General features: G+C 39.8%; 1 protein-coding gene across 1 annotated transcript; it reads right to left on the reverse strand.

Annotated features, from left to right (window-relative positions):
* Positions 1–3,422: 3,422 nt before the first annotated feature.
* LOC138875195 (uncharacterized) lies at positions 3,423–4,103 on the reverse strand. The gene has a single exon (XM_070154019.1). It carries the CDS (start codon positions 4,101–4,103, stop codon positions 3,423–3,425), a length of 681 nt encoding a protein of 226 aa, XP_070010120.1.
* Between the last annotated feature and the right edge of the window lie 8,011 nt (positions 4,104–12,114).

Here is a 12,114-nt window from a genome sequence, read left to right on the forward strand (position 1 = left end):
CCACCAGAAATCTACCCGGGGCCTCAACCAAACGTACCAACAAGTCTTATAACCCAATACGAACTTAGTCGAACCCTCAAATCACCTCAAACAACATCAAAAACACAAATTGCACATGGATTCAAGCCTAATAAACTTTGAAATTCAAAATTCTACAGACACCGAAACCTATCAAATCACATCTAATTGACCTCAAATTTTTCACACAAGTGACAAATGACCTCACGAACCTACTCCAACTACCGAAAATCCAATCCAACCCCGATATCAAATAGTCCACCCCCGGTCAAACTTTCCAACATTCAAACTTTCGCCAATTCCAGCCTAATTCTACTATGGACCTCCAAATCACAATCTGAACATGCTTCTAAGTCAAAAATCACATAACAGAGCTAACAGAAATATCAAATTTCAAATCCGAGGTCGTTTATATACAAGTCAACATCCGGTCAACCTTTTCCAATTCAAGTTTTCCATTAAGAGACTAAGTATCTCAATTCACTCTAAAATCTCTCCGGGCCCGAACCAATTAACCTGGTAAGTCATATAACAACTGTTGGATACAAAAGGAGCATAAAATTGGGGAATAGGGCTACAACTCTCAGAACGACCGGCCGGGTCGTTACATATTCCCCCTCTTAAACAAATGTTCGTCATCAAATGGGTCTAGAAACATACATGGAGTCTCAACTATGTGTGGATATCTACTCCACATATCCCGCTCGGTCTCCCAACTAGCTTCCTCCATGGGCTGACCTCTCCATTGCACTTTCACCAAAGCTATATCTTTTGACCTCAACTTTCGAATCTGTCGATCCCAAATGGTCATTGGCTCCATATCATTAGTCAAATCACCATCCAACAGAACCGTGCTGAAACCAAAAACATGAGACGGATCGCCAATGTACTTCTGGAGCATAGAAACAATAAATACTGGATGCACACTCGACAAACTCAGTGGCAAGGCAAGCTTGTAAGCCACCTCCCCAATCCTCTGAAGTACCTCAAAAGGCCTAATGAACCGAAGGCTCAACTTGCCCTTCTTCCCGAACCTCATAACACCCTTCATGGGTGAAAGATTCAGTAGAACCTTTTGCCTAACCCTGTAAGACACATCGCGAACCTTCCTGTCGGCATATCTCTTTTGTCTAGACTGCACCATGTGAAGCCGCTCCTGAATAAATTTAACCTATCCAAAGCATCTGAACCAAGTTAGTACCCAATAACCTAGCCTCACTCGGCTCAAACCAACCCACTAGAGATCTACATCGCCTCCCATACAAAGCCTCATACGAAGCCATCTGAATGCTCGATTGATAAATGTTGTTGTAAGCAAACTCCACGAGCGGTAGAAATTGGTCCCATAAACCCCCGAAATCAATAACACAAGCACGTAGCATGTCCTCCAATATCTAAAAAGTGCGCTCGGACTATCCGTCCGTCTGAGGGTGAAATGTTGTGCTCAACTTAAATTGAGTGACCGACTCTCATTGCACGTCCCTCCAAAACTGCAATGTAAACTGCGTGCCTCTATCTAAAATGATGGAAACTGGTGCACCATGAAGGCGAAGAATCTCTCTGATATAAATCTCAGCCAATTGCTCTAAAGAATAAGTAGTACCAACTAGAATAAAGTGCACAGACTTGGTCAGCCGATCCACATTTACCCAAGTAGCATCAAACTTCCTCGAAGTCAGTAGGAGCCCAACTATGAAATCCATGGTGATCTGCTCCCACTTCCACTATGGAATCTCTATCCTATGAAGCAATCCACCCGGTCTATGATGCTTATATTTTACCTGCTAACAGTTGAGAAACCGAGCTACAAACCTAGCTATATTTTTCTTTATTCTCCTCAACTAATAGCGTTGTCTCAGGTCCTGGTACATCTTCGTGGCACCCAGATGGATGGAATACCACGAGCTGTGGGCCTCCTCAAGAATCAACTCACGTAGCCCATCTACATTGGGCACACATATCCAACCCTGCATCCTCAACACCCCATCATCTCCAATAGTAATATCACTGGCATCATCTTGATGAACCTTGTCCTTATGGACAAGCAAATGAGGATTATCATACTGGTGCTCTATGATGCGATCAAATAAGGAAGACCGAGAAACCACGCAGGCTAGAACCCGGCTGGGCTCCGAAACATCTAATCTCATGAACTAATTGGCCAAGGCCTGAACATCAACTGCAAGAGGTCTCTCTCTAATAGGAATGAATGCAAGACTACCCATACTCACTACCTTCCTACTCAAGGCATCGACCACCACATTGGCCTTCCCCGGATGATACAGAATAGTAATATCATAGTCCTTTAGCAACTCTAACCATCTCTGTTGCCCCAAATTTAGATCCTTCTATTTGAAAAAGTGTTGGAGACTATGATGATCAGTAATTACCTCATAAGACACACCATAGAGATAGTTCCTCCGAATCTTCAACGCATGAACAATGGCAACTAACTCCAAATCATGAACATGGTAGTTCTTCTCATGAGGCATCAACTGGCGTGAAGCATAGGCAATCACTTTACCCTCCTGCATCAGAACACATTTGATACTGATCCGAGAAGCATCATATTATACTTTATAAGAACTAGAAGCTGACGTTAGAACTAGAACTAGAGTTGTGGTCAAGGCAGTCTTCACCTTCTAAAAGCTCTCCTCACACTCATCCGACCAATTGAAAGGAGCACCCTTTTGGGTAAATTTGGTCAAGGACGATACAATAGACGAGAAACCCTACATGAACCGACAGTAATAACCAACCAAACCAAGAATGCTCCGAATCTCCATAGTAGAGGACGGTCTGGGCCAACTCTAAACTGCCTCTATCTTCTTTTGATCCACCTGAATACCCTCACCGTACACCACGTGCCCCAAGAACGCCACTAAACTGAGCCAAAACTCACACTTGGAGGACTTGGCATAGAGTTTCTCCTCCCTCAACCGCTGCAACACAATCCTCAAATGCTGGGAATGCTTCTTCTGGCTATGAGAGTACACCAGGATATCATCAATGAATATAATGACAAAATGAGTCGAGCTAAGGCTGAAATGCACTGTTCATCAGATGCATGAACGTTGTCGAGGCGTTGGTCAGCCCAAAAGACATCACAAGGAACTCATAATGACCATAACGGGTCCTGAAAGCTATCTTAAGAATATCTGAGCCCTGAATCTCTAGCTGGTGATACCTAGACCTTAAATCAATCTTGGAGAACACCCTCGTTCCCTGAAGCTGGTGAAATAGATCATCAATATGCGACAAAGGATACTTGTTATTGATTGTGACTTTGTTCAACTGCCTATAATCGATGAACATTATCATAGTGCCATCCTTCTTCTTCAAAAACAGATCAGGTGCACCCCAAGGTGACACACTAGGCCTAATAAACCCCTTATCAAGGAGTCCTAAAGTTGCTCCTTCAACTTAGCCGGCACCATATGGTACGAAGAAATAGAAATGGGTTGAGTGCCTGGCACCAAGTCAATATCCCTATCGGGCGGCATGCCTGCCAGGTATGTAGGAAACATATCTAGAAAATTTTGCACCACTGGAATAGAATCAATAGTATGGGTAGCAGCACCAACATCCCTCACAAAAGCCAAATAAGATAAACAACCCTTCCCAACAATCCAATGGGCCTTCAAATATGAAATCACTCTACTGGGAACATAGTCCAAAGAACCACGCCACTCATTCCGTGGGAATCCCAGCATTACCAACAGCACAGTCTTAGCATGACAATCAAAAATAGTATGACAAGGAGACAACCAATTCATATCCAGTATCACGTCAAAATAAACCATACTAAGCAGCAAGAGATCAACTCTAGTCTCCAATCCCCAAATAGTCACTACACACGACTGATACACATGGTTTACAATAATAGTATCACCCACCGGCATAGATACATGAATAGATGAAGCTAAAGACTCATGGGGCATATCCAGATAATAAGAAAAATATGATGATACATATGAATAGGTGGAACCAGGTTCAAATAATACAAAAGCATCTTGATGACATACTGAGACAATACTTGTGATCACTATATCTGAAGCAATAACATCTGGCCTAGCAGGGTGCATAGATGTCACGACCCGAATCGATGAGCCGCGATGGGCACCCGGTACCTTACTCAACTGAGTACCAGCATAATGTATCTTTTCATGTCACACTATCATAGATAACTGAGCCGAAAGGCTGCCGTGAGATAAGTAGAATACAACATGTGATACCAACTTATGCATAAGACATACGTGCCTATAAGGCCAAAATAACCACTCGTACACTAAACATAGGCCGATAAGGCCATACAATCTTTTACATACATGACATCTATCTACATGCCTCTAAGAATACATAATTTTCATAAAGTTTGGGACAAAGTCCCGCCATACCAAACAATACACATCTAAATCATACTAACCAAATAAGCAACTTCGAAGCAAATGGAGCGCACCAACATATTCCGCTAAGCTGATGTCACGACCCTATTTTGCCCTCCGTGAACCATCGTGATGGCACCTAGTCTCTACGACTAGGTAAGCCTAACAATGCGGAATGTAAACAATAATTGCAGAGGAAATAATTAAAAATCAAAATAGTAAAATGAAACAGTGTTTAAGGTGTCGCTCGGCACATACAATAACAACTCTCGAAGCTAACAAAAATTCCAAAAACCTGGAATCTCACAAATCACAAGCTAAGATATACATAAGAAGCTCTAACTCCGGAAATGTCTAAACAAGGGGAAAATACTGAAGGTCTATACTTATTACAAAAAGATAGAAAGGGACTCCTCGGTCTGCAGACGCGGTAGATATACCTCAAAGTCTCTACAGAAATGCCTGCTCCCAAGGATGATAGAACTAAGTGGAAGTACCTGGATCTGCACAACAAAAATGTGCAGAAGAGTAGCATGACCACATCACAACGGTGCCCAGTAGGTATCAAGACTAAGCTCGGTGGAACACCTACCGGTCCAGTAAACTGTACAAATATAGGAACAACGGGACATGATGTATATATAAAGACTACACGAAATGGCTAACAATACTACAATCTCAATAAGGGAAGAAAACCGCAAGCAATACGAAATACCAAATAATGACACAGAACAACGAGCAAAAACATAACCCAAATCCTAGAGTCACAATACAATAAAGGTAAGCAATAACTCAAATCCTACGACAGTGTTCACATCAAGTCTTATCCAACAATTTCCACGAAATACCAAATCTTGGACAATTACAACTCATGAGTCCCAGTACCTAAAATCTAACACCTGGCATCCTGTGCCCTCATTAGCCTCATGGTCATACTGACAACTCACTTGCTAACCAGGGCCACTCTCACATATATAATAAGTAAACGAGGGTGTACATCTAGACTCAGCAAAATTAGGAGGACTTCACATCCAATAGGAGTGTTCAACTACGTGTATGCTTGTACATGTACTCTAACAAAATTCCTACCAGTTAATAGACGTAAGGAGAAGAGCAGACAGCACATATGATATTTCCTCACAACTTCTACGAGATAAAGCTCATATAGGTAAGCGTACCACAATCACAATATTAAACAAATAGAAATTCCCTCAGGCCATCACGAATCCTCACTATCAATCCCTGACAAAGCCCACCTTGTCTCGCCACGTGTGCAAATAATAACATAATAAGTGCCCGCCTTGTTTCGCCACATGTGCATCATAATGTTCCCACCTTATCTCGCCACATGCGCAACCCACATATAAGCATATAAACATATCCTGCCTTGTCACGCCGCATGTGCAATATATCAATAGTAACAATAGCACGGCAAAGACCTCGTGCAACCCCTTAACAACAACCGCATAGGAGAGACCTCGTGCACCAACAACCACAACCGCACGATAGATACCTCGTGCACCAACACAACCACAATCGAACGGCAGAGACCTCGTGCACCAACAACAACAACCGCACAGCAAAGACTGCACCAACAAAACCACGACCGCACGGCAAAGACCTCATGCACCAACAACCACAACCGCACGGCAGATACCTCATGACCCAACAACCATAACTGCATGGTAGAGACCTCGTGCACCAACATAACTACAGCCTAACAACAATAACAGTGACAGTAATACAAAATATAGCGAGTGAATCCACTCCAAACTTCAAATCACAAGGAATCGGTATAACCAGTTCACAAGGATAGCCACAGTAAGAAAAATAAAAGGCATAAAGGGGATAGTTCAACGAAAGGGGAAATTAACATGTAGTGACAATCCCAAATAAACAAAATCAGTACAAGGAAGACAACACGAGTCTAGTAGTCCCAAATAAAGGCAAGTTGACAAAGATATAGGTCATCTAAACTCTATTTAAGGTTGGGAAGTTACAAGAACATTCGGTAATTTCAGTTAAGGGAAGGTGATCTTAGCTGCACTTAAGACTAGGAGATTATAGGAGGGATGACAATAACTCTCAGTAACGCAGGCAGTTATGAACAGGTAGCATGATAATAAGAGAGACGAAGTTATTCAGTTAAATCAAACAGGATGATAATTAGGCAATAAAAGTAAATCATGCAGCAAACAATTCCAACTAAGCATGTAGAGATGAAACTAATAAGCAGGAACTCAGTCATATCAAGAATAACTCCATACATAGTGAATATAAGAACCTAATAACCCTAAAAGGCCAACTATCCACAATTAAGTTTGGGTATGCACTCGTCACCTCGCGTACACGGATTTCAATCAACATAGAAGACTCAATCCCAATGGGAAGTCCCCCAAACAAGGTTAGGCAAGATACTTACCTCAAAGACAACAAACCGATACTCTAATATGCACTTCTCGGGTGAAAAGACCTCCGGACGGCTCAAATCTAACCAAATTAACTTTAAAGTACAAATAAAACACATAAGAGACTATTTCAGATCATAAAGTTTCAATCTAGATCAAAGTCTAAAAATCGGTCCAAAAGTCGACCCCCGGGCCCACACCTTGGAACCCAACATATTTTACAAAAACTGAATACCCATTCCGATTCGAGTTCAACCATATAAATTTTATCAAATTCCGATACCATTTGGTCCCTCAAATCATGATTTTTCACTTTGAAATTTTTCTTCAAAAACCAACTCTTTCCCAACCCAAAACACAATTTAAATAATAAAAATAAAGACAAATTCATGTTATATATTTAATTCTAGTTGAAGAACACTTACCCAATCGAATTTCGTGAAAAAACCCACAAAAATCACCAAGAACCGAGCTCTAGAAGTCAAAATGTGATGAAAATGGTGAAACCCTCGATTTTGGGATATATTCTGTCTGCCCAGGTTTTTATGCATCACGAACGCGAAAAGAGGACCACATTCGTGAAGAAGAAAAGTTAAGGCTGCCCAGATTGCTCATCGCGAACGCGATGATGAGCTCGCGAAAGCGGAGAAGAAAAATGCAAGGCTTCGCGAACGCGAAGGGAAGGATACGAACATGAAGAAGGAAAATGCAGGGCTTTGCGAACGTGAAGAGAAGGACGCGAATGCGAAGACATATTTTGAGGTGGTCAGCAACAAGGAATCCCGAACGTGACAGGATGTTCGCGATCGCGAAGAAGGATATCAGAAGCAGCAAAATAGCAGTTCTAAAAATGGGGAAAAATACCCGTAACCCACTCGGAACATACTCAAGGCCCTCGAGACCCCGTCGAAACTCACAAACAAGTCACATAACCTAACACGGACTCGCTCAAGGTCTCAAATCACATCAAACAATGCCAAAACGATGAACCACACCATGAATCGAACTATGAACTTCCAAATCTTCCAAATTCGAAAACTTGTGCCGAAACCGATCAAATCAACCCTGACGCCAAATTTTGCAGACAAGTCCAAAATGACATGATGGAGTTGCTCCAACTTTCAGAATCACATTCCGACCCCGATATCACAAAAGTCAAATATGGCTCAAACGTCTCAATTTTTCAAACTTCAACTTTTCCAACTTTCGCCGAAATGCCTTAATTTACCCTACGGACCTCCAAATCTGAATCTGGATGCGTGCCTAAGTCCAAAATCACCATACGAAGCTATTGGGATTATCAAAATTTCATTCTGGGTCCATTTACTCAAAAATCCAATTTTGGTCAAATTCTCATCGTTTAAACTCCAAAAACTTCATTCCTTCTTCCAATTCGACTCTGAATCATCCATTAACAAAATTTAACCATGAACACAAGTCGATGCTCATATTACGAAGCTATTCAAGACCTTACACCACTGAATAGATATTAAATTCTCAAAATGACCGGTTGGGTCGTTACAGCTAATAGCCTACTTGGAGGGCTCTCGACCTATCTATCGGGACCTGTGAGCATGAAACGCAGCATCCCCAGGCAAAAGGGATGTCAGTACAAATATGTACCGGGTATGTAAGAAATGAAAATCAGTAAATAATAGACATGAGAGAAACATGGAGTAAAAGACTCGACATGTACGTTTGCATAGCTCTATGAATCATTTCATTTTTATAATGTCATGCATATGCATATAAAATGTTATACCATGCATGGGTATATATGTTCATAACATCATTAAGCCTCTGAGGGCATCTCATCACATCATCTCGGCCACTATGGACAAATCATCAACGTATACCAGCTGATCAGGTGGTGGTGCGTATATACCGTCGTAACCTTTTCCCATATCTTATATATATATATATATATATATATATATATATATATATATATGTACATATATATGCATATATAATGCCATCTGGTCAAGGGTCAATGTACATGAATGCAATGCATGAGAAGTACGTCAATAAAATCTCTTGGAATGTCATAAGACCATTATGCCTTTGAGTAATATCATGAAGTAAACTTTTTTCAACTTACATATTTTTCTAAGACCCATGAACAGATAATAGAATAATATGACACATGGAGAATCAAGAACACAAGTATCTCTAGCATTTCTATGAATAGAGTTATTTATGGAAATTGCACATTTGCTCATTTCGTTTGTGTCGTATAGATCATGCCAAAAGAAAGAAGGGATAGCCTTAACATACCTGAACCTATCTTTTTGACAATCCTTCAAACACATGCCAATCGCGATGAAACACGTAACGGCGAATTGGAGTGGGGGAAAATCCGTATGATGTTCTTAATATCATAGCACATTATTTCTTATCCGACTAATATTCACTTCATAATCTCCATCATCAAAAAAAATCTTTTGGCCTTCTTCTATCTTCAAAATTTCTCCAAGTTATATCATTAATAAAGAAGGCAAACAAAGGTAAACAAAGGACTTATTATGCATTTTGGTGTTATGCCTAGAATAAAGTCATGTCTAAAGACTTTTATGTGTAAAGAATGGGTTTTATGTGTTATGTCCAAGACAAAGTATTATTTTTACACCCCATGTTTTCGTACGTAAAAGTAAGCCATAATAAAATTGATGAAATCTCGGAAATGAGATAATACATTCCATATTTTCGTACGTTAATGTTTCGTCGTAAGTTAATCGACGTAAGTTCGGGAATGAGATTACTTTGGGATTATAAGTATTATGCTATTTCAAACAAGTGATAAGTAAATTCGTGAAGGTGAGACGGTAAGCAAATCAAAAAAAAAAAAATTTCATCAAAGTTTGAAATTATGGGATAAAATACGGTCCGAGCTACAATAACCGGTATTTATGGGCTAATATCATACAAGGTACAACTTGACTATGATAATAAGGTGTATAAGGTATGTTAAAAGTGAGTAGTATTTTAAGTAAGTTGAGATAATTCTTAATTATATGGGTAATTAGTTGATTATTGGTTAATGGGGGATTAATTAGTTAAATAAGATAACGGTAAATAATCAAGTCTTTAAGATAAGCCTAAAAGGCCAAGAACGTGGCAGCCATCCCTTTTAATTGATGATGACTCTTAAAGTCTTGCCTAAATGTCTCTTGAGAAAGAGTTTCATCAAGATAATTTTGTAGTAAGCAGCATTATTACGTCGAGCAATTCATACGAATTGTTCCCTATTCCGATATCGCTATTACGTGTTTCGTCACGGTTGGCATGTGTTAGAAGGATTGTAAAAAAAAATCGGTTCAGGTATGTTAAAGCTATCTTTTCTTCCTTTTGGCATGATTCATTCGATGCAAATGAAACGTGCAAAATACGCAACTTTCATAAATGACTCTATTCATAGAAATACTAGGGGTGTATATATTCTTGATTCCCCATGTGAATTATAATTATATCTTCTACTCATGGGTCTCAGAAAAATACGTATATGATAAAGTTTATCCGAAAGGCATATTGAGTTTTATGATATTCCGAGAAAATCTTATTAACATATTTCTTAATCATTTCATGCATTTATACATGTACATTGACCCATGACTCAGACGGCATTATATACGCATATATATGTATGTATATTTATATGGGATATGGAAAATGTTATGGTGTTATATACGCACCACCACCTGATCAGCTGGTATACATTCATGATTTGCCCATAGTGGCCGAGATAATATGATGGGATACCCTCAGAGGCTTGATAATGTTATGAACACATGTACCTATGCACGATATGACATTCATACGCATATGCATGACACTATAAGTATTTCATGATTTACAGAGTTATCCAGACTTACAGGTTGAGTCATTTACTCTATATTTCTTCCATGTCTGTTATGTACTTATTTATATGCCTTACATACTCGATACATTATTCGTACTGACGTCTCTTTTTGCTTGGGGACACTGCATTTCATGCCCGCAGGTCCCGATAGACAGGTTGAGAGCCCTCCAAGTAGGCTATAAGCTTAGCGGAAGATATTGGTGCGCTACATTTGTTTCGGAGTTGCTTGATTGGTTAGTATGATTTAGACGGATATTTTTTGGTATGGCGGGACTCTGTTCCGACCTTTATAAAAATTATGTATTCTTAGAGGCTTGTAGACTGTACGTAAAAGATTGTATGGCCTTGTCGGCCTATATTCAGTACACAAGTGGCTATTTTGGTCTTAAAGGCCCGTACTTCATATGTATAAGTTTGTATTCCCTCAAGCTCTGCTCCGGTTCATTTACCTCTGATTGAATGATATGAAAGATATATTACATTGGTACTCGATTGAGTAAGGTACCGGGTGCCAGTCGCGGCCCATCGGTTTGGGTCGTGACAAAAGTGGTATCAAAGGAGTTCTGTCTTAGGGAGTCTACAAGTTGTGTCTAGTAGAGTCTTGTTTATGGGTGTGTCGTGCACCACACTTATAAGCAGTAGGCTACATGGCATTTAGGACTGTCACACTTTATTCTTACTCTAGATCGTGTGGTAGAGCTCACTTATAAGAATTTAAGTCCCGAACTTCTATTCGTAATAAGATGATGCCTACATTCAGAAAGACGATCGATAAGAGATATAGTTGTGGAATTGTTGATTTAGAGGAACTCGATTTTGCATCTTGCTTATGATAAGTAAATAAGAGGTCTTCAGAAGATTATGCGTGTCCTAAAAAGTGTACGGTTCTTGATAAAGAGCTTTTAGGAATGAATACTTATCCACTCTTATGGTAAAAAGGAATAACGGAATCGAAAGTTAGAAATAGGTTGCAGCAAGTAAAAGAAGCAAGGTGAAAAAAGGTGCGAGGTACCCAGTTAATAAAGATTATCCTTATTTACCATTCAGGAAGAGAGATATAAGCATTTTGAGTTACCTTCAACAGTAACAGAGGTATGTATAATTGGCCACACCAATCCGGATGGGGTTAGAGTGAGCTAAAACGGTGGATGAAATTTTTGCGTTGTTGACATTTCCGAAGGATATTGCAAATATGCTGATAGATCTCCTTGTAAGACACCCAAATGGTGCACACTAAAATAGTACAGCTAGATATGAGTACTACAACGATAGGAACTGGTAATCTTGAAGGGATATATATTGCCTTAGTATGGCTATTGTCCCTAGTAGAGGGAGAATGTTAGGCAGCTCGAAGAGCCAATAGATGGAGCAAGGGAAGGTAAAAAGCGAAAGAATGTCTTGTTAACGTTTTCAGGATGAAATGATAAATAGAAATATTAGTAGG

Source organism: Nicotiana sylvestris, chromosome 8 (assembly GCF_000393655.2).
Source record: "Nicotiana sylvestris chromosome 8, ASM39365v2, whole genome shotgun sequence".
Classification (NCBI taxonomy): Eukaryota; Viridiplantae; Streptophyta; class Magnoliopsida; order Solanales; family Solanaceae; genus Nicotiana; species Nicotiana sylvestris.

Bases quoted from the DNA above. Each gene is read 5' to 3' on its own strand.
- LOC138875195 (XM_070154019.1), bottom strand. From the start codon at position 4,103: ATGCACCCTGCTAGGCCAGATGTTATTGCTTCAGATATAGTGATCACA.